The sequence below is a fragment of the Poeciliopsis prolifica genome, unplaced genomic scaffold, assembly GCF_027474105.1.
Source record: "Poeciliopsis prolifica strain line A6 unplaced genomic scaffold, Auburn_PproV2 SCAFFOLD019, whole genome shotgun sequence".
Taxonomy (NCBI): domain Eukaryota; kingdom Metazoa; phylum Chordata; class Actinopteri; order Cyprinodontiformes; family Poeciliidae; genus Poeciliopsis; species Poeciliopsis prolifica.
The window spans coordinates 3,877,256-3,900,621 of NW_026562394.1; the positions used below are offsets into that span (position 1 = coordinate 3,877,256).

At 38.5% G+C, this 23,366-nt stretch overlaps 3 protein-coding genes across 3 annotated transcripts; 2 read left to right on the forward strand and 1 right to left on the reverse strand.

Annotated features, from left to right (window-relative positions):
- Positions 1–318: 318 nt before the first annotated feature.
- Positions 319–23,262, reverse strand: rb1 (retinoblastoma 1). Its single transcript, XM_055043615.1, has 27 exons — positions 23,026–23,262; positions 22,528–22,648; positions 22,279–22,382; positions 21,526–21,660; positions 21,406–21,444; positions 21,123–21,172; positions 20,775–20,885; positions 20,437–20,582; positions 20,267–20,344; positions 19,173–19,282; positions 19,006–19,083; positions 17,782–17,869; positions 17,566–17,682; positions 17,434–17,490; positions 17,305–17,336; positions 15,305–15,381; positions 15,001–15,206; positions 4,434–4,549; positions 4,035–4,192; positions 3,571–3,716; positions 3,370–3,474; positions 3,155–3,268; positions 2,907–3,055; positions 2,786–2,816; positions 1,943–2,085; positions 1,655–1,701; positions 319–1,540 (listed from the first exon to the last, which is right to left on the reverse strand). Exons 1-27 carry the CDS (start codon positions 23,136–23,138, stop codon positions 1,470–1,472), a joined length of 2,742 nt encoding a protein of 913 aa, XP_054899590.1. The 5' UTR covers positions 23,139–23,262; the 3' UTR covers positions 319–1,469.
- LOC129368572 (lysophosphatidic acid receptor 6-like) lies at positions 5,982–7,919 on the forward strand. Its single transcript, XM_055043616.1, has one exon. It carries the CDS (start codon positions 6,389–6,391, stop codon positions 7,448–7,450), a length of 1,062 nt encoding a protein of 353 aa, XP_054899591.1. The 5' UTR covers positions 5,982–6,388; the 3' UTR covers positions 7,451–7,919.
- On the forward strand, positions 13,061–14,306 carry LOC129368573 (lysophosphatidic acid receptor 6-like). The gene has a single exon (XM_055043617.1). It carries the CDS (start codon positions 13,193–13,195, stop codon positions 14,192–14,194), a length of 1,002 nt encoding a protein of 333 aa, XP_054899592.1. The 5' UTR covers positions 13,061–13,192; the 3' UTR covers positions 14,195–14,306.
- Positions 23,263–23,366: the final 104 nt, after the last annotated feature.

The window sequence follows — 23,366 nt, forward strand, 5'->3', positions numbered from 1 at the left end:
TTATAGTTCAACTGACGAAACTACAGTTTTTTTCTAAAAGGGAAGCCTAATGGACTTCTGCCACATGCAAATATGGCATCATGTAACAGAAATGTGAAGCAGCTAAAGTGAAAATAAACAAAATTATTTTAAATTAATACCCTTAAAGGTCAAAACCATCCAGGAAGAAGCTTTATCACAAAAAAAAGAAATAAAGGTAAAATGTTTCAGTTTGAAGGAAAAAGACTTTAAAATAAGGAATATTGACAAAAGAAAAAGAAGAGCCTTTAAAAGTTTGAAAGATTTTGTATTTCAAAAAAAAAAAAAAAAAAACAGAAATCAAATCAGTTGAGCAACATTTGTTTTTCCAATAATCAGTTTAACCGTTTTGCAACCACAGAAGAAAAAACTGCTTTCAACAAATGAAAAACAGATGGAATCAGAACTTGAAGGATGTTTTCTTACATTTGGTTTGGTGGAATCTACTAAATAGATTAGACTATAAACACATTTATCTTTACACAACATCCGGCTCTATGTTCTTGCTACACATGATAAGTGATGAACTTCTCACCTTTTCTGGATCTTTTACTTCTATTCCCAAAAATTACAAGTGTAAAGACGAATACAAGAGTTTAAATCATTGGAGATTTTTGCATTTGATCTGTATCGTTTTAAGAATAATAATAATAAAAAATCATTAGGAAAATTTTACATTTCAGGTCACAAAGAAGTATTTTGTGCCCTTTGTTCATCATGGCTGACTTCCTGTTGTGTATAATATGAATGCCACAACCTGGGTAAGCTACTCCTTCTGCAACCTGTATAGTACATATGGATTTCACAAATCAAAAATCAGTGTTTTAGAAAATCTGAATGTAGATCCTTGTTTGGTGCAAAACTTGTTTGGTGCAAAACTTTAGATTGAAATTATCCTTTTTTCATTTCTGTGTTTGTGCACAAAAATAAAACACTCTGACAGAATACCACTCTGGCCAGTGATCCATATTGGCCATTCAAACCCCCCCCCCGCTGTGTCCAGTTTTCCCATGTTACTATTTGATTGGCAAAAAGAAGCAAAACCAAAACATTTACTCTTACTGTGTAGACAATAGCCATGATTTAACACTAGAAATGTTGAATCATAATTAAGGCTTTTGCTATATATATAAAAAGCATCATGTTGTGTTCATATACTGAAGATCCATGAGGGGAAACAATGACTTCCTCAACAAGAAATAACTAATAACACTCCTAAAACAAAAAAAAAATGTTCTTTGGAAATATCAAAGTCCAAAGAACAATAAAAATCATGTAGTAAAAATTACTTAAAGCCTAAACACAAAAAGCGAAAAAAAGTCTTCCGCATCCTTAAAGTTAAATAAAAACTAAAACACATTATTAAATGTGCAGAGAAGCTGCATGTTCCACTTAATGTGTGAACTAACAGAAGTGTTAGTGACAAACAGTGCAGGTGAGCCTGGCAGGCTTTACTGTGGCTCGTCCCTCGTTTCGGGCTCTTCCTTCATCTTCTGCTCATGCATGCGACTCCAGGTGGAGCCTGAGGAAACGAAAACCACACTTCATGAACAAACAAAACAAACCTGAGTGCTACAAAAACACGCAGGATTTAACCAACAAAAGCAGAAATGGAAACTGAGCCAGTTTCACTTACTCATCTCTGTAAGTTTCTGAATCAGGGTCGAATCCCCTCCAGGTTTACTGCATACAAATAAACAAACTCAGCTGAAATTGAATTCTTTGATAAACTTGATATTTAATTGATTCCAAAGCACAGGAATTGTCATTTCATGCTCTAACAAAAACATTTAAACTGGAAAAAAGAAAATGCTTTCTTATTTCATTTACATGGGGCAAAATGTATAACAAGATGTTTCAGATAGGAATCATAAAACATGAGTGTCTAATTAGCACAGCCCTGGCTAAAGTATCCGATACCAACCTGCCGTCTGCTTCATCCTGCCCGTCCACGTCAAAGCGCAGCTTCTTCAGAGGCTTGATGGCGGCGCTTTGCTCCATCGTTCTCTTGTGGGAGCGTTCGCTGCTATTGACCATCTGGTTGATCTTCTGGAAGCGATTGCTCAGCTGCAGGAACGGAGGAGGCAAAACCGGAGAGGGAAATACATCTGACTGCACGTTTGTCATCAAGATCGATATGGACTTGAAATCCTATCACGAAATGTCCGGGTGTCCATTGTGACAAATTCAAACGGTATTTGTAAAAACGAATCAATTACTGAACACACTCAAACCTCACCAACATAAACATTGTTAACCTTTAACGCAATACCTCTTATGTACCTTAATATTGTCTTAATGGAACTAATAGAAAATAACTGGTGGTATAACTTTTCTTTCGCTGGTTTACAGTGAATATTCCAATGCTTTACGAAAGATACTTTGAAACTTTCCACATCTTATCACATTACAGCCACAAACTGTTATGTTGACATTTCATTTTTTAGGCCAACACAAAGTAGTACATCAATGTAAAGGAAAAAGACACAGTTTTTCAAACTTTTTCATAAAAAAAAAAATCTTGAAAGGGTATCTTTAATAAAGCCTGGCTGTGACAGTCAATTGTTTGTAGAAATGACTTTCACTGCTCTTACAGCACATCTGCAGACTGTAATGTCTGCCCATTCTTATTCGCAGTATAACGAAGATTCAGTCAGATTTCATCAACTTGAAGCTAAATCTCCACCTGAAGTTTTGTTTTTTGCAGCCTCTAATTCTGAAGAATTCTGCAAAGCAATGTGCAACCTCAATTCTGATATCGACTCACCCCAAACGATTCACCAATGGACACCAACATTCTGCAAAGGCAAAGCACAGGAATGCATTGAAAGCGCTGTCTGTATTTAAAGTGCGTAATATTAAATTAACCAACAAAGGGCAGGACTGACTTGGAGCGAGGAGTCATGATACCCGGGGACATGCGGGAGCTTCTCAGAGGGGAGATGTAGACGTTGTTGCTTCCCGGCACACGCAGAGGAGAGTTGGGTAATTTGTAAGGGCTGCGAGGAATTTGAGGAATAGGAGAAAGGGGAGGCGGCTGCAAAAAGTAAAAGAAGTATCATTTAATTAAGTACTGACGTCCCTAAGTACTATTTTTATAAAAACTTTGCCTTAAGTGTGACTCGTGATGTTTCACCCTGGTGGATGCATGTTGCAGGATATTCGTTTTTAACTTCTGCATGAACACTTGGTTGTAGAAGACAATGATAGAGTCGTAGTGGCCCTCAGTGATCAGCACGTTCTTAAAAGTCTGCAGAAGTCAGAGAAACAGTTGCGGGTTTAGTGTGTCGTAGTGTTAGCTTTAAACCGGTTTGCGTCAGCGGCGTGGAATGTTTTGTCAGGCTGCATCACCTCCTGGTTGGTGTTGGTCATGTTCTTGTAGGCCGAGACGATGGACTTGAAGCGCAGATCGACACTCTTCACTTTGCATATGGCGTACATGGCCGACATCATCAGCTGACAAAGAAAGAAAGGACAAAACAAAACAAAGTTGGAGAAAAATGAAAGTAACTCAGAAAGTGAATTAATGGGAACTTCACTCTGCCTCAGTACCTGGTCCAGGTGGCGGTCTCTCATCAGCTCATACTCATGCTGCAGGGTGTACTGAAACAGGGTCCATATTATGGGCTCCAGTTCAGGGTGAGAGGACAGCAGGTATGAGCAGAGAGTCTTTAGCCTTGTATAGGCCAGGCGGTACACTACAAATAAAAATAAAATAAAATAAATGAAAAGTGGGTGATAGGAAGCAATCAGTGTGTTAAACTGGCAGCTACAGTGTTTAGCAAAGATACTATTTGTATTCATAATACAACCACAAACCGCTGAATGGGGTATCACCTTTTATTATAAGATTTGAGATGAGTGTCATTTCAAATTTATTAATCAGTTTTACTGGCTGGATTCTGTAATAACCCCTTTCATACATGAACTCGAGTGATATGTGAACATTTATCAAGGTGGCAGTACCACAGCCATCCTTACAAAAGAACGATCAAAACGACTACAAGGCATCTTACATTTTTTATAGAACAGACTGAGGGAGTTGGACTTCGGCTGCCTCGGAGCTTGGCAGGGCGCCTGGGAGGTGGACTGAGAAGCAGTGGGCTGCTGGGGAGGCGTGGCTGGGGAATCAGGAGGCAAGACCCGTGAGCCTGGGCGTGTTGGTGTGAGATATCTGCAACATGCAATACAGAAAGCAGAGGGAGGAGTTTGTCAAAGTATCAAAACTTTCCACTAATGATAATGTAAACACTGATAAAGCTTCAACGCAATGTGGAGAGGAAACTCAGTATGACTCATGGAAATGACCAACCCCTATAACGACATTTATGATTCAAATAGGTTTTGTAATAGCTGAAACGTTTTTGGTCTGTTTCACAATAAGACAAGATCAGATAGGTAGTGTGAGAACTTACAAGTCAGCGGCGGTGTGATTGTGCTGCAGCGGCTGGCTGAAACTGGCTGGAGTCTCCACTGGCTCCGCTGCTGCGCCAGCATGTTCCTGTTTCAGAAGCTCAAACAGCGGAGAGCCCTGCAAAGACACAGACATTTACCTTCAACTTTGTGCATGTGCATCTTGTTCATGCAAAGAATCGCTGCTCTCTGCAGTCATTAATGTATCTCACCCATTTCATTTACAGGAGAAAGTCTAGTTATAGTGCTGTTCTAAAATGATCCTGCATGTCAAAGAATATCTACTCACCATCTGTTAAAACTCTGCTCTCTGTATAAGTCTTATGTAATAACCTGATCAATTGTTCGGGCAACAGAGAGCACCATAAGTAAAAGCGTTTGGTCTCCATGTACTTTGATGGAGTTAAATGTCTTCAAAGCATTTAAACTTTAATGGGTGTTGTTTCTAGCAACAATACCTATGTTAGGATGCTAGACTACTGTTATGGAAAGAGATTGTAGTTAATTTGATTTAGTTGGGTTATTTGCCACATAGTTCACAAATCTTTTATGATAAAAGGCAAGAGATCTGAACGTTAGCTTGCTTCAGCCACTAGCAAACTAATTTTAGGACATGTCTGGATTAATTTGGAAAGCGATGATCTGAAATGACTTTTCAGAGTTTGGACGTCGTCTTTCTTTGTCATTCCAACTTTAGTAAAACGCCCCACAAGCCTGCTGCCATATTCACATACTTTGATTTAATTAATTCACAAATACAAGTGTTTATTTTTATCATGAGCAACAAATTACACTCAACTCTTGACATTTCAAAGTGATGTAGCATATATTTTATGTTCAGTATCAGTCATTGTGATAAGTTGGACAAAAACAAATTTCCCTTGAAAAAATTGAATTAAAAAAAAGAAAGAAAAAGAAAAACACCTTAAAAATATTCATGAATAGAAAACATCTGCTTCTCCTACCATGTAGACGCAAGACACTCCCAACTGTATGTACACTGACACAGGTAAGTCCATGCCTGTCCACAGCCGAGCTTTAACATTTGGTAATTTCATTAAGAACATTAGTCTAATTAGGGAATTATGGTATTTTTCTCATCATGCACCAGTACAGTACAAAACTAGAGCATCAGAAATAGGAAGTTGAGGGTCAGCATGTGCTAATAAAAAGAGTTCAAACCAGCACAGACATGCCACTTGTACATTATGACACACCCTGCTGACATCACTGAAATTTCAAAAGCACAAACTGTTTTACGGCTTCAATAATATGGAGGTGCATTCCTATGCTATTACAGTCAAACTTTCAGCAAGTTTAGTAAGTAATTTGGTTCAAATGTCTTCAGACAACACATCTATGCTATTTCTTCTGATAAAAAAACTAAAGCATGACCTTATCTTGGTTATAACAGACACAGCTGATTGTGATAGATGCAAATGTTATGTTTCCAAATGTGTCATGCAAAAACCAGTATAAGAGGGAGGACTTTGACTCCAGGTGAAGGCTCCTCCCTGCCCTAACCATCCAACCAGTTCCTCCTGTGAGCTACATATGTGCAGACAGCTGTGTGATTTTATGATTTACAGTAAACCAAGACCACAGTTAACAATCGCCATGTGCTCTCAGGGCGGCTGCGAGAACAGACGGAAGAACACGAGAGGGGAAGAGCCACTCGACTGTTCAGAGCTGACGAGAAACACATGATTCTTCTTTCTAAAGGGATTAATCCACTCTACTGAGAGAGACGGTGAAGAGGACAGCAAACTTTTTTTCACCGAAGTGGACAATAGAAATATTTCACAGAGAGAAAATAAAAGACTCTGGAAGACAAAAGAAGGTAATTTGCATAGCTGAAGCTTTTTCCTGCCTGATGAGCCTATGATTAAGAGAAAAAATTAAGGGCAAAGAGAGTATTATTTTTAGAAGATTTCAAACTGAGAAGCAGGATCTAAACATGAACAACAGCAGCAGCTGTGAGAAAAATGATGACTTCAAGTACCCTCTATACAGCGTGGTCTTCAGCCTGGTGTTTGCAGTGGGACTTTTATTCAATGCAATAGCGGCGTACATCTTTCTTTGTACAGTGAAAGTACGGAATGAGACCACCACATACATGATAAACCTTGTGGTCTCGGACACCCTCTTCGTCCTAAGCCTCCCTTTTCGGATTATATACTTCATCCAACGAAAATGGGTGTTTGGTGGCATCCTCTGCAAGATTTCTGTTTCCCTGTTCTATACCAACATGTACGGCAGCATCCTCTTCCTCACCTGTATCAGCATGGACCGCTTCCTAGCCATTGTGCACCCTTTCCGATCCCAGAGGATCCGCACAAAGAGGAACGCCAAGTTGGCCTGCTTAGGGGTGTGGGTGGTGGTTCTCTCTGGAAGTATACCCATTGGGCTATTCCTGGACACCACCTCAGACAAAAACAACAATTCTAGCGACACAAAATTCTGCTTCGAGAACTACTCGAAAAAACAGTGGGAAACAGAGCTGTCAAAGGTGGTGGTTTTCATTGAGACCGTGGGTTTCATCCTACCTCTGATGCTCAACATATTTTGCTCGGTGATGGTGTTACGGACACTGAAGAATCCTCAAACCATCAGCCGCGGGGGGAGCCTCAACAAGGCGAAGATCTTGAGGATGGTCGTCGTTCATCTGCTCATATTCTGCTTCTGTTTCATTCCGTACAACTTTAATCTCATCTTCTACGCCATGGTGCGTAGCAAAGTCTTAAAGGGGTGCAATGCGGAGGATGTGGTCAGAACTATCTACCCCATAGCTCTCTGCATAGCAGTGACCAACTGCTGCTTTGATCCAGTTGTTTACTACTTCACTTCAGAGACAATTCAAAGCTCCTTCAAGCGGAAGTCGACAGTTTGGCAACACGGGACCAGACTACTTTACAAACTGCAAACAGACAACTCACAAACCAATTCAACCACACCAGTCGAGAGCCTCCCAACGAAGAGCATCAGACCCAAAATAAATGACAATGAGTCGACCATTTGATGACAGTTATTCTGTTGATGTGAGCAGTAGTCCAACAATTAGAGTTGGTATTGGTAAAACTTGAATTGAATCACTGTGACTTTGATGTCCAACCAAATGCATCATTAAGGAGTTACTCTAAACGGGATACACCAGACTTTAGACTTAGATTAAGGATGATAATCCCTAGGAAGCAATAAAAACACAACAGTGTGTTGCAACGTTTTATGTGACAGTTTATACCTGGCGTGTATAAATGACCAATTTACATGCTCTAAATAACTGTTGCACATGTGATGTTGTGTCTGTAATCTTATTTATAAAAGCTGAACCAGAATTATTGCACTTTTCAAGATGCTGTAGTATGACATTTGTAGTCATTTGTGTATTTGTAGTCACATTGAGGCCAATGTGCATCTTACTGGATAGCATGCTTCGTAATAAATTACATATTGTGTAAATAAAAAAATTTCTTTTCTTTTTTTTTTAAGATTTGAGTTGAATTTGATTTTTTAACTGAATAAGGTGGCCTAAAGTGAGCATATTTGTCTTAATGGTGAATACCACATTGTGTATTGAGGGTCCAAACATAATCCTAGTGAAAACCCATACTTTTGCAGACCAATTGCAATTACAGAAGAGTTTGATTAATTTATGGCAGCAATTTCTATCACAGCCAGGCTTTATAAAATAACTTGCAAAAATACAGGCTAAGTGGATGGATAAATACCTTCAGACAATGGAACAAAAACATAAAATATCTAGTTTTTTTAATATATTTTTCTCTATGCCTGGAAATTGCTGAAATTAAAATTCACATTCTCTCTGTGCAGTCAGAGTTCAGCCACAGCAGTGCCAATGATTCTGAGGAAACATTTCAGGCGTGGCCTTTCGCTGAAGCCTTTACAAACAATGTGATTAAATTAGACCTGCCCAATTACACTTCCAGAAAGGAGCACACCGAAACTAAATGCTATATACGTCACATAAAAATGTTCTTAGCTTGCATTTAATTCAGTGTGTGAATGTGTGCATAAATGAGTAAATGACTGAAGGTAGTGTGAAGTGCTTTGGGGCCGCCTGCCAATGAAACCATGGCTCTTTGCAAACAGAATACTGTGGAGCTTGTGAAATATTTGCTCCACCTTGTAAAAGCTATGCACAGCAAGTCGGAGCATTATTGCATTTTTTTATTGAACGGCTTGGCCTGAGGGTCTATGCCAACATGAATAGACACATCGTCTCCATGACAGAGAAACCAAAGAACGCAAGCAAAAAACATACCACTTTTGCTTGCATCAGAGCTACGCTTATGCAAGCGTCTTGTGTTTTCAGTGAGGAAAATAGTGTTTCGCACACTGTGTTTAAAGGAAGCAGCTGTGCCCCAATTTAGCGTGAAATAAACATTTAAATTTAATCCAAGGGTAAAAAAAAATTGGTAGAATGAACCTGTTCACATACAATTTACAGATTTGTTGTCTTCTTAACACTTATTTTTATTTAAAAAAAAAACTTTTAAAATTGGACAAAAGAAACTTGAGTAAATACAAAAAATTAAACCCAATTACAGTTGTGCCACAATTGCCAACAAGCGTTTTCGATAACGGTCACTGTTGACCCAGTCTTTTTCAGCATTGTTTCTTGAATTTAGCTGCAAATTATGCTTTTGAATATGAACATCTTGTTTAAGGTTTTGCCAGTGTCTCAATCAGATTTAAGTCCAGACTTTGACTAGGACACTCTAAAACATTCATTATGACTTGCTTATGTACTTTGCATCACTATCATGTGGTATAACCAGATGATGTAGTTGGTAACCCCGCTTCCCAGCATCAACCAGGTTAAAATCTCAAGCATGGGTCTTTTCTGCAAAGAGTTTGCATGTTCAATAGACTGACAGAATCCATGCAATTGGCTGCACTGGGCAATCACTAGGAGTGCCTTGCCCAAGGACACAACAACAGAGTAAGGGTTCAACATGGCGACCCACTGGTTAGGGGAGGAACTGCTACCACTTGAGCTGCTATCACCATAGCAGCTCATAAACTGATGGTTGGGCCTATTGCAATGAGCAATAAATCAATTAATCACATGATACATTAAAAATAGCTCAATAATTTCTTAGTATGGTTTATCATTTTTTCTCCTTTTACTTCAACTAAAGACTGGAAAACAAACGTCTCCTGACTTTGTGCATTGGTTTTGTTAAGAGCCTTCATAATTCCTTTTGTTTGCCGTTTTGTTTATTTTGAATATTTCAAATATTTTCCAGTTAGTGTTAAATTTTCATTAGAATTTAAAGTTTCTTGATTTTTAACCTGGGATTACTCCCACTGAAGTCTTCTAGGCCAAGTCTCTCTCTAATGAATAGATACCGTAATTAACACTGACCTCAACTGAGACAGCTGAAGTCACAGTCTATAAACTAAGCTGTAAGATTGGGTTGTAAAGCATTAATACTGTACTGATATGATACAATCTGCAGCTGCTGCAGGGGGGCTGCTGTGTACACAGAGCAGATGCACTGCAAAATTTTCCATTTTGTCTCGTCTGATAAATGTTGATCACCAAAAGATAATAACATAGATAACAACAACCTGGCTTGTGTTTGAAGTGAACTAAGTGCATTTGAACATCCTACAAGCAGACAGTGAAAGAGTGCAGCTTTGTGCCTTGGATATTGTTTAGTAAATGGAAACCTTGGTCCTGTAATCTCATGCTTTACCACACGCATCCCCTGATCTTAGCGGATACATTTGCAGAATGTGAAAGCACAAAGTTAATCTATAACAACGGGTTTCTGTTTGCACATTTATTGTGGAACAATGATTTGAAAGAGTTTTTTTCTTCTCAATTTTTTTGGGGGATCCAGGCATGATATTCTGTTTTTGAACATTTTTTTTGTCCATTATGTTGCCAGAGAGTCTCTACTTCAACGACCTAATGTTTCTACAGGCAGGAAGTAATCTTGATTGGGTGGGGCATGTGAAACCAAATCCAAATTGTTTTTTAAATGTGGTCAACCAAATTTGATAAACTACTTAACTAGGTTTAGTAATTAATTTAATTACCATGTTAATTAACTAGGTTATGATTTCTTATACAGAAAAAGTTCTATATGGAAAATTTTTCTGTGATTTTCCATAAGGAAAAAAGGGAATTACTTTTTCTGTATGGGCTTTTCCACTTACAAAATGCAAAAAAAAAATTATTTGATAAAATGCATTTTTATTTGCTTCTTTACACGGTAAATACAACACATTAGATCCTCAAACAGTACTGCATTTAAAATAAAGAAAATATTTTGTCAAGCAAATTTTATCATACATATTAGTGTGAAATATTTTAAATGAACAGAAAAACAAAAGTTTTGATAGACAGCTACATAATCTGGATCAAATGGTATGAAAAAAAAGTTGACTGAGAGAGCATCTACCCCATCATTGGCTTATAAGGACGTATGATTGCAGCAACTTCCTGTTATTCATCCATCAGATGGACAGAAATATGGTTAATAAGAATCTTCAATCATTTCTAAAGGCTTTTTTTAAGAGCTGTAACTATAACTGCATCCATGAGTTAATAAAGCAAAGTAGCTTTAACAAAAGGCTAATGACTTTACAGTTTAGTCAGAAAACTCTAAGACGGATAGCTTTAAATATCCTGATCGACAGGTTTTCTAAATGACAAATATTTAAATTGTGCAGTGAAAATGTTGAAGTGTCCAGGGATGGAGGGTGGGAGCAGAGCAGAACCAAGAGGAGAGAGAAAGGTAGAGATCCTTGTCTGTAGTGCAGATCAGTAGCATGCAGGTGAAGCAGGATGGAGTAATAGGTGCCCATTTCCAGCTCGCTATTTATCACACTGCCGGCCTCGATATCGGTGAGTTCTAATATTTTACCTATTTTAATGAAGCTTAGGCAGCACTGCTTTTGCAAAAAATGTAAAACAATGTCTACAATATATATTTTCTATATTATTTAAATCAGATGGTGGCAAAAATTGGACATGAAATTTCTGGGTCTTAATATAAATTTGATCAAATGTATGAAAATTGACACATTTTGCAAACATTTAATTTCAGATTCACTGTAAGACCATTTTACTAATTATTCATAGGCACATTATAAGAATAATCACATTTTAAAAAGATTATTGGTAAGACATAGTAGAAAAATTGTAATCAATTAGAGCCTTTGTAATTAATTATTTGCATTTTTATGAAAGGGCAGCATTTGACAGGATAAGCTAATTACACTGAGATTTTGGGTTGTGGTTCTGTAAAACAGGTTCTAGTGGAAAGTGGAGAGCTGTGGTTTGGTTTTCAGGCAAAATCTCCTGGAGGGAAAATAAACCACAACTATTAAAATGTCCAGCACTGTTTATTTAAATAATCCCGTCATTAATCACTGAATAGTTCTCCCCACCACTGGTAAAGCATACAAGGGGAAGGGTTTGTTACGCAACTCCGAGATTACTCTGCTCCGCATCCACTTGCACTCTAACATCCAAGTCTTCCTCATTTACGCCTTAATACTATGAATTAACACTTCACAGTGGAATTAAATGCTGAATTTTCTTTCAATATGAGTGCTTTTTATAATTAATTATTCAAAAATAATTGCATTAAAGTCCCAAAAAGATTGTTGCACAGCACCTTTAAAACCTTTAGTGCTTTTACAGTCAAGATGTTTTGTTAATCTCAGCAATCACATATCTTACTTTACATAATTATAATGATGATTAATTATTTAAAATAAATTAATACTGCTAAAACACCTTTGAACCTATGAACTTGGAGAAAATTTAAGTTAGATTTGGGCCATGCAGGAACACGTGATATGTGATAATGTTGGGGAATATTGCAATAGGAATATGACTTTTCAACTGTGTTAACCTCTTTCTGCTTTGGGTTTATGAAAAACAAAAACACCACATAAGTAGTTTCTGTAGTTATTGAAAGAAAAATTAAATCCACTATATCCATCTGAATAAACGTTTTATTAAAGTAGTGTTTCTGTCTATTGTTTTGGCAATAAAACAATTCTGTTGTTTTTTAATAATAATCTTACCACCTCTTCACGTTCTAAACTTTATATACTGAATAAAAGTGTCACTAAATAAAATACAGCCTTGGAGCATCTGAATGCAAGGTACCTAAATAAATATAAATACGTCTTCACCAACTGGCCAAGCATTTCTTAACCAAACTGTGTACAGTAAAATCACAATAATGATAAACCTGCACTGTATCGTGCATCCGTAGCGTAAGCTGTCGCTGTGGTTTAAGAGGTTTTGACAGGGAATAGAGAAGCTGATCAACTGTGTAAATACTAAAAATGTCTCATAACACAGAGTAAACATTCATAAAAAGTGCTTACAGTCAAAGCCTACCATAACGCTGAAAAATGCTTAACGACCTGTTTGCTTACGTGCCAACATCCAAAATTAAAACGTCTGACCATCCCAATCAAGCATAAACTTTACGAGTTATTTAATGTGTAAATAGTGAAACACAGAGAAGTGCTGCTTTCTCAATGTAATGAAATCAAATGTTTACAACAAGCGGGCATTAAAACTTCATTGGCTGGATGCGTCTGACCATGTCAGTTATAGGAGTATTTAAAGGAGTACCTTAAGCTAAATTACCTTCATAAAAACCCTGTTTTAATTTGTCCCATCTTGTGACAGGTATATCTCCAGCAGAAGCAACGCAGAACGCTCTGCTCTGGGCATGCGAGCGATTTAGAAAAGGTTTGAGACATGGAGCTGTGGAACATAACAGATGTGGAGGAAAAACCAAGCTCGCTTTTGTCTAACTGTACAGTGGATACAAGCTACCGCTTCACCTTCTATCAGGTGTCCTACAGCGTCATCTTCCTGCTGGGACTGGTCACCAACAGCCTGGCTCTGCGCAGACTCTGCACGTCCTCTTGCACCATGAACAGCACAGCCGTCTACATGGCCAGCCTGTCCTTTGCCGACATGTTCTTTGTGATTTCTCTCCCAATGAGAATCTACTACTACCACCAAAAGGCTCGAGCTTGGTCGAAGACTGAGGACTTGACCAGCTGGACTCCTGGAGCAGCTTTCTGCCAGATCACCTTCATCCTCAAATACATCAGCTTGTACGGCGGGATCTTCTTCCTCGTGTGCATTGCAGTGGACCGATACTTTGCTGTCGTGCATCCTCTGTCGCCGAACCTCCGCAGGCAGCGTGTTGCACAGACGGTGAGCGGGGGTATATGGTGTGTGGTACTGGGACTCAGCGTGAGTCTGCCGCTGTTGCGTTTGGCAGCATCTCACCAAAACCGGCCCTGTCTGCTCGACCCGTCCTCCGTGCGCCACAGAACTTTCATTCTGTTCTCTCTGAGTTTAGTTTTGGGGTCATTTCTGCTGCCCACGCTGATACTCCTCTACAGCTACTGCAGAGTGCTCAGCGTGCTCCGCATGTCAAGGCATCGCTGTCGCAGCCAACGCCGCAATCGTCGGCAGTCTCTTAAAATTATTTACTGGGTTTTGGGCGTCTACCTGCTGTGCTTTCTGCCCTATCATGTCAATCTGCTGGGCTATACACTGACACACATGAAGCTGCTGCCACACTGTGGCCTGGCCAAGCTGACCAAGACTGTGCACCCAGTGGTGCTCTCACTGGCCAGCTTTAACTGCTGCCTCAATCCGCTCATCTATTATTTCTCCAGCACTCTGGTGCACAGGGAGACTTCGGGAGGTGGAGGCAGTAGCGTTCAATGCCAAGGAGGATAACTGCGAGGATTACAGCCTATTTGAAACTTTTTAATGCTAAACATGACTGGTTTTTGGTGAGTAAAGAGAACTCAAAGTGTCAGAGGAAACATAAAAGCTTTAGGAAACTGATTAAAATATTTTGTGTCATCTGTTAATTCAGAATGGTCAGAGGAACCAAACATTGTTTTTTTTATAATGCTAAAGAGCAATTCTATGGTTCCTTCAGGTTGTAAAATAGAGAGCAAGCGCAAGACTTACAGCAGATATTTTAGCAGTAAAGCTCTGTTGCATTGTTTTCAACTCTGTTGCATTGTTTTCAACTCTGTTGCATTGTTTTCAACTCTGTTGCATTGTTTTCAACTCTGTTGCATTGTTTTCAACTCTGTTGGATTGTTTTCTGCCTACATTTCTCATTTGGAAATAGAGGCAGCTTTTACAAAAAAAAAAAACAGGTGGATTTATAAATGCTGAACAACCATTACTAACCAGTGAAAAATACCAGTAAATAATTATTAAAACTAAATAACTTGGCAAAGCGACATAGCAGTGTTTCCCCCAGAAAACTTGCTAAGCGTTTTTGAGTTGCATTTTTTTCAAGTTGACAGAAAATTTTAAAATACAAATAGTTGATTATGTGTTATTGGAAAATATTATTAACAATACCTAAACACCAACTTTAAAGTCTTTTAAAAGGCAAACATAAAAAATGCAATTACATTTTTTTACTCCAGTTTTTCATTCTAATCAAAGTGTCAAATATTTTTATTCTTAATGTGTAACTTATCACTTTGTTTGCTGAAGTTGTGGCGGGTGATGAGACTGACCGTCCTCCATGCAATCCTCTCCATGATGAGGTTTTCGCAGGTCTCCAGATGTTTGATGATGTCTTTGCTCAGCGTCGGTTCAGCCTTGATGAAGCTCTCGATCACTTTGTAGAAGTCAAAGGCGGAGAGGTTGAGGACGTTCAGGATCCAGGGGAAGCACAAGTTTGTTCCAGCTTGGTCACTTCCTCCGTTCTTGAAACTACTCTCTGGTCACAGAAATTAAACACAAGCAATTGTTTATGTCCCGCAATGACAGGTATAACTTAAAATATAACTGAACAATGTAGGAGATTATAGGGAGCACCTTCATATGTTGCCATCACGACCTCCAAAGAGCAGGCCAGGAGTGATGTGTGAAACGTGGAGTCATTGAGGAGTTTACTAGAATGCAATGGCAGGATTTGGTTGAATTAAAAGACGGATAGTGAAATACAAAAACAGAAAGAACAAATCAGGACTTAAAATCATTTGGTTTGGATTTACTCACTGCTGGCCTCAAGGTCACAGAAATCAACAACATGTTCCACATGATCAACTTTCTTATCATAAAGCTGAAACTTCAGATCCACCAGAATAATTTAGAAAATGGGAACAAAGTCTTAATACACTAATTAAAATCCATACTTCTCTAGATTCTTTAGAAACCTTGTTTTCATTAGCAGATGTGATCACTTCTATTAACCAAGAAACTATGAAAATTGGCTAGTCTGGAGAATATAGATGAGTATTGACCCAATGACAGGAAGATAAGAATCTCAATGAGGTCAGAGGAGCAATTATTGCCAGACATCAAGGGTTAGAAGTACATTTTTAAATGAGCTGACCAAAAAATTATTCATGAGAGGAAAGTATTTAAGGCACCAGATAAAAACATTCTGACAAATTCACTCCACTGTCAGACAGTACAAAGCTCAGAAAAAATGAAAAATAGTTGCCAAACCTTAAATGCTTAAAGTTTTATGTTACGAATCAAACAGCGAGAAATTATGGCTCGTTTTCTATGATTGCCAGGAGAAACCCACTTTAGAATCATACATTTGCAAAGTGCAAGTCTATGGGCTTTGAACAGATAAGACCAAACCAGAGATGTTTGATTATAAATATGGTGTTGCTGAGGAGAGATCTGTGCTTGTTTTAAGAAAAATTACTGTGTGTGAACCAAAGATAAGCTCATCAAAAGGGCAAAGGTTCAAAACACAGCAGCAACTCTAATGGATGGATTGGTTGATAAATATGATGGTTGGACTCAATTTTTTTATAATAAAAATTGAGCAATAACCCAGTCAAAGACCAGACCTCAAGATTAATAAAATGCTGTGACGAGACCAAGAACACTCACAATCTTCAAAATGCCGTTTGTATAGATGAGAGATAAAATTCCAGCACACTGAAGACCACAAAGTTTCATATAAATAACTAGTTTGATTCACCACAGTTTCCTCCACAAGCCATCAAATCAACAGCAACTTAGTTTTGCTTTTCCATTTTGACTTTATTGGTTATGTAGAAATTATTTTCTAATCTAATCAAGCCCGGGAGTCTCATTTATAAAGCTGGAGTAGGCATGAAATGGGGCCTGAAACTGGCATGTGTTGCTTTCTACATAAAGGTTGTGAACTATAAAAACAATAAACTTGGTGGGAGAATGTGCGCTTTCCCATGCCAACCCCGACCTGCACGTCACTCATTGTGGAAACTGAGGAAACTGGCAACACGGATGGTGAGGTATTGAAGCCACACTGCATCACGATTCATCACATTTAATTTCATATCAAATTTTAATCAGCTTTATTGTCAGCATTCAACAAAATAATGTAATTGATGCTTCTGCTGGTGAGCCATAGCTATATAAATTCAAACTATGTGAACCTGATGTTCTTATGATGTACATATCGATTTCTGCTTCTGTGAAATTGTATTTTTATCCTTTTCTCTGTGGTTCCCGTTGGTGACCAAGAAATAACATTGATCAGCTGGTTCATAGCCTTCATGAAGTACTTTGCGTTGAGTGTGTAGAGGACAGAACATGAGGCAGTCAGAAAGTGGTAAGCAAACTTTGAAGTGCAGTTATGATTCATAGAGGGTAAATTTCTTTCTGTTTGTGTGAATACTTTTTTTAAATATGAATTTTATTTTATTTTTTTTGGCATAAGTACACTTTTAGCACAGATCCTGCACAATGTTTTATAAATGGGACCTCAAACTATTTTAATGTGTTCCAGATTTGAACAAGGTTCAACAACAAGTTATGCATCTATTACTAAGCATTACTATATTGCACTGCAAAAAGAACAGTATAGATACCTGAAATTTTGCACAGAGAGACGCTTCTCTTCCTAGAACATAAAAAAATAAATGATAACAACAAGTTCAGCCATTTTGATACATTTTAAGACTGAAAATTTCCAAGCACAAAGAAACAAGTTACTATACCGATTTCAGCATAGCCTCCATTACTTTGTAGTATAATCTGATGCCAAGGGCAAATCTCTGAAAGACAAAGAAAACTTTTAGCAAGAGATAAGATCAGTCCAGGAGAGGATGTGGTGCTTTTAAGCTTCATACCTGCCTGCCATACACAACACAGTGAGGCCCCACTGCCTCACCAAACTTCTGGCTAAACGCCTGACCAAGTGTCTCTAAACGTTTCTGCACATCCTGCGTCGGGTCCACAGTGCAATTCTGATCATAGCAACCAAGGACACACAGAAACATCTTAAGTCCATCAAACTAGAAGAACTCAAGTTGAACAACAGGTCAATTATAATGCAGGAGACTCACTTTGAAATATGTGGCCAGTGTAGTAGAAGGTTGATCCCCATTGGAGGGAAGATCTCCTCTGAGCATCCGAATAGAGGTCATGGCAGCTCTGAGGAGAAAACAGAACGTAATGTGGTGACTGGATTAACCCAGAAGGAAAAATGGAATAATAACTGTCATGACAAGGGGTTTTTTTTAATGCAAGATAGTTTTTCCTTATTATGATGAAACTTTATTAACTTCCTAAGGCATAGTTGAGAATAAATAATTCTGTTTTTCCTTCTATCTCCTTTAGCTCGTGGCTAAGCTAAAGGAAATGGCATGTTAGGAAATGCAAATGACCGCTAGGGTTAAAGGATATGAAACACTAGGAAATGCCTTCTTTAGGGCGTAGCTTAGATAGATAGCTAACAAAAGGAACGGAAAACTTTTGTTTGAAGCCATTTTGTCCTGATAACTCCTAAAGGTAGCACGAGGAAAGGGCCAGCTGTATTTTGGTATTAATAAATGGAATTCATGAATTCAACTCGGTGACTCTTTTTCAACCTCAAGAACTTAGCATGGAGAACATATAAATTCTCCCCAGCACCAACCAGGTGAAAGACATCCAACTGCTCACTGTGATGGAGACCAGGGGTCCCATCCCTAATAAATGATAATTGATATATTATGTTGAATTTATTTACAGACCAAATGTGTTTTGCTTCAGTTCTTTATTTCAGTTACATTTAGTTGAACATTCTTTTTGAGACTGTTCAGGAGAATGCGGGGAAAATGTCAGTTTGTTTCTGATTTGGATTGGTTTAATTTGAGTTTGCTAACTGTTTTGAGTACTGACCTTTCAGGTGTGTCTCCTCAGCAGGGTGGAGCAGCAAAGGGAGACAATTGCTCCAGGTGCTGTTAAAAAGCTCCTGGAGCATACCACTTTCAGTTAGGAGGGGTAATACTCTGAGGAGTTATATTAAGTTATATTCTTTAATTGATCATAGTTAGTCCTAATGATTTGTATGCATGTAAATATATGATGGCACCATTTACTGTTTTGGTGTTAGGTTTGAGTAAGTAGTTTTTGTTGTTTGTCCTTTTTTTCACCCCTTTACTTGGTATAAGTGGTTAACTTCCCTCAAGTATAAATGCCAGCTTCTTTGAAAATGTGTGTTGCTGCAACTGTGACCTGCAGCACCATTGAAATCTGCCTCAAGTGCATTTTGTTGCCTTGCCTCCTTCCTGAACGCAGAGCCTCACCTGATCGGAGTCTGAGGAGGGATCATCGGCCCATCTTCCTCCGGCTGGTTCTTCTTTGGAGTTCTCTCCACCTGTGATCTGAACAAAAAATATTACATTGTTTTTCCTTCTCTCTTTTCGCTAAAACCAACAACTTTTTCTTTAAAGGAGAGAATCTCAAGATTTACATCTCGACTTTAGGAGGAAGAACGGTCTCGTCCCCGTCGAAAAACAGACGTCCATCGACGTCTCTGCTCTTGAGGTAGAGCTCTTCATACTGTTGGTTGACGTCATTCACCTGAGGAGAAGATTACACCACAATTAGACATGATGCTTGTGAAAGGAGCTTTTATGGAGAAAGACTATAAATCCAAAAGCAGACTTGGGCATTCCCATTTATTAAACCTAGCAAAACACTGTAAATAATTTGAAAGCTTGATCCTGTTTTTGCTCAGAGTGAACAAGAAACATAATAATTCTTGTATTTTTATAATGATTGATTTCTATATAGATTAATGAACCTGTTTGGACAGAGTTATTTTGGTCCATGTAGTAAAAAAAATTAATAGAGTTGGAGAAACCCAGCCCAAAGTTGTCACTTTGTGGATCATATCAGCTAAACAGAAAATGTTTTGTCAGTAAGATATTTGAGTTTACAGTGAAAAATCATGAATAAATAATATTGACAGGATGATGTACATTTGTATTCAGCCCTCTTTGATACCTTTCAATAAATAATGAATACTTGAACAAGCCATTGCATTTTGTTTCTCTTTGTTCAGATTTCAGATGCAAAACTAATAATACAGAAAATAAGTCTGTGTAAAAAGCTGCAAACTCTCTTGTGCTGCCCCTGAAAGAAAGCAAAAATATGTGTTTATGTACCCTTGAATCTTAATGAGAGTTTCATGTTTTCAATCTGTTTATTCAGGTCAATACATAGCATAAATAAGGTTGGACAAACACTCACACATGTTCTACTAAAGTCTATAATGTTGACCATCTGGCCTTTACTGGGGCAATATTACAGAAAAATCAATATCTCCCGTATCATTCTTCACAGAAGTATGTCAATGTCAATAAACAGAAGCCTCCTGCCTCAACGCTTTCATTTCTGCCTCTGCAATAAAAGACCCGGACGTCCTTTTCCTGACTGTATGTGCGAACAAATACTTAAGAATGAGAAGGAACAGATGTCATCGGCTGCAACAGAGATGATGGAAACTGTGGGAACAGAGTAAAACTAAACAGTAAAACAGGTGTTCTGAGAACAGGCACTCACCTGAGGAAAGTCGGTGGATCTCGAAAGATCCATCGAGTCCAGGAAAGCCAAGAAGCTGGTCTGGTACACGTTCTTCACCTGCAATGTGGACAACAAAGGGAACAGAGCTGAGCAAAAGTCAAATGTTCTCATATGATAATATGTTCAAACAAGGAAGAGAATTGTGAAACCTCTTCGAAATTGCATTCGTTGTCTTTGCACAAGGTTTCAAGAAGCTGCGCATCAACCTCTGGTTCTGAAGGTCGGGACTTAGCTTTGCTCTGGCTGCGACGAGATGTTCGTGTCGGTGGGCTCAGGACCTTGCTTATGACCGATTCTTCCAAACAAAAGAAAAACTTAAATATCCAATACTTAAAGATCTTAAATTACTAAAGAGATCTGCTTGGAAAGGTTTTCATTTGAGCATTGAACACTAAAAAGTGATTTTTTTAAAGTCAGAATTCTTTGCTTTCCTATTGAAAAGGTGACTAAATTGAAGAAGTTTGAATGAAATGTTGCTGAGGCTTACGATATAAAGGCTGTAACTGGTCAGAAGAGCAGCGCTTGATAAACAACTCCAGCGTGCAAAGCAGCAACTGGAAGGATATGACCAGGTCATCCTCCATCTGCAGAGCTCTTCCTGCAAACAGCCGAGGAGAAAAACATGAGAAGCTCCGACACCAAAACACCCAAACTGATAAAAACAAGGCGTCGGGTAACAGTCTTGATGTTTGAATTAAACTGAGAGCTACAGTAGAGCGCAGAGCGGGAAGTCATGAAAAAACAAACGAAACAAAAAAAACATGGGATGGCTTAACATGAACATGATTCTACTGATCTTGTTTTTTTTTTTACTTCCTAAAAGAAATAAAACTACCTTTTGCCAAAAGAAACATTGTCCAGCAGTTCCGCATGGTCTCTCTCTCCCTTGAAAGAAAGACAAGAAAGGATTAATAGTGTTTTTTTTTTGTTCTCAATTCTTAAACAAGCCTGCAAAAAGTTAAAAGAATTACAGCGGTATGTAAAAGTATTCATACCCCGGTGCATTCTCTAGTTATAATCACCTATTTTCAAACTGTTTTTGAAATTTTATTTGAAAGATTCCTTCAATCTATCAATGTGCCACCAATGATGGTTGACAACTGTTAAACCCAACTTACTTGCCATCAGATGTCAGAACAAAAATATTCCTGCACGTTCTGAAACAAAACCAGATTTGATTCAGCTACATTTGTGTCACATTTCACAGAAATCTGCTCTCCGTTGATGTGCTCACTCACTTCTCAAATCTTTGGTAAAGAGCCAGCATTACATCATACTTCTTCTCCAGTCGCGTCAGTGCCGAGTTGACCTTCATGCTTATTGTATCCAGGTTAACATCCAGTTGTCTCACCAGAGCCAAAAACTGCTTCAAACTAACACAAAACAGAAAGATTGGGAATGCATTTCCGACTAAAGACTACAAATCTTTTTATGGTGAATCCAGCATATAAAAACATTTGTGCAGTACAATCAGGCATCAGCATAATGGAGAAAGGCATTGTTGTGATGAAGGCAGTGTCAGAAAAAGCAGGCGCTTCTTGAAGAGACAGAGGCCAATTTCCAGGCGTCAAATTATTATCAAATTTCTTTGAAGTTATGTTTGATATCTGTAGCATGTCTACGACATATGAAGGCAATGCAGAGATTTAATAGCGCTATAAAATTGCACTATGTGTCAGGAAAATACATAATACACCCCTTTAAAGAAGGAAAGTTGGCATCTCCCACGTTTCTCTTCATTACAGAGTGATTTTTAGATAATTTCTCTACAAGCCGTCTTCTTTATTTTATGTCATGTCAGCTGTACCGTCTTCTTAATAACTACCCGCTTTTTTCAGACAAACTCTACATCTTGTATCGTTTATTTCCAACAACTTTCTGCTAGATATTAGTTTGATGATATGTATTTTGATGAACAGAAATGAGTGTTTATGGATACAGAGAGGAACACTATGAATTAAATCTTCTAATAATAAAGGTAGAGCACTCACTTCAGACTGACAGCCTTCAAAACTTGAGTGACAGTAAAGCTACCAACATCCATGTCTGTAATGATCACAAACAGACAAGCGCTCCAAAGTCTTTGCTGACTGCCCTAAATGAGAACAAAAAGCATATTCAGAACAGTGACAGAAAATGGAAACTCGTTTTATAAAGGATAGAGTAAAATTACTTTTATATCATTAGCACTTTCAAGCTATGCAGGGGCAGAAACAGCTGTGCATGTAATAAGTACATACAGGGACTTTATCCATGGATTCCCGTACGGATTCCCACAGGGTCCAGGCTCGGTCACACACCAGGTCTGACACATGGAGGCTCTTGCACAGACTCACAAACTCAGCGTGCTTTTCTCTGTGTCTAAAGGCGAAGAATAAGAAGAGCAAAACATTCAGGTCATTTGACAGCAGCAGCAGCAGTAGTGAAGCAGCACCACACAGTTCAAACACAAGTCATTTTCCTGCTTTATGGCAGAGTTATAATTCTTGCTACGTCCAAGCTAATATCCTGAGGAAATGTTTATTGTATATTAAAGGCTGTAAACTCACTGGTCTAATCCTAACAGCAGGAAATTAGCTAAACAGCTAACTGACCGTTAGTCAAGCTAACAGGGATGGGTTGAATAATTTGACATATTGGCTAAGAAATTAAACACGGGGCTAAATGCTTATAAAGAAGCCGAACAGCTTGGTGCGGAAATGCTGCCTTCTCTTTATTTTCTGAATTACTTGTCTTACTTTTTCTCAGATAACTCTGGGCTATCCTGCTTGTGTGGAGGAGAAGCGCTGTCAGCGCCGGGCTTCGGCTCCTTGTTTTGTGTCATCCCAGAGTGGCGTTTCTTAGGCGGCATTCCTACAGCCTCTGCTTTACTGAACAGCAAATTAGATGAACAAAACACAAGACAGGTGGTTTTGTGGACCGCAGTTAACGTCGGGTAAATTTAAAACCCAGCGAGCAAGTTCCGTCACAACAATGCGCCAACCTCTGCCCTATTTCCTGAAACACAGTCGGAACGTGTGCTTGTTTTCTGACCAGTGCACACCGCGGAAGGGCGGGGAGACCAACTCACGGTTCCAGT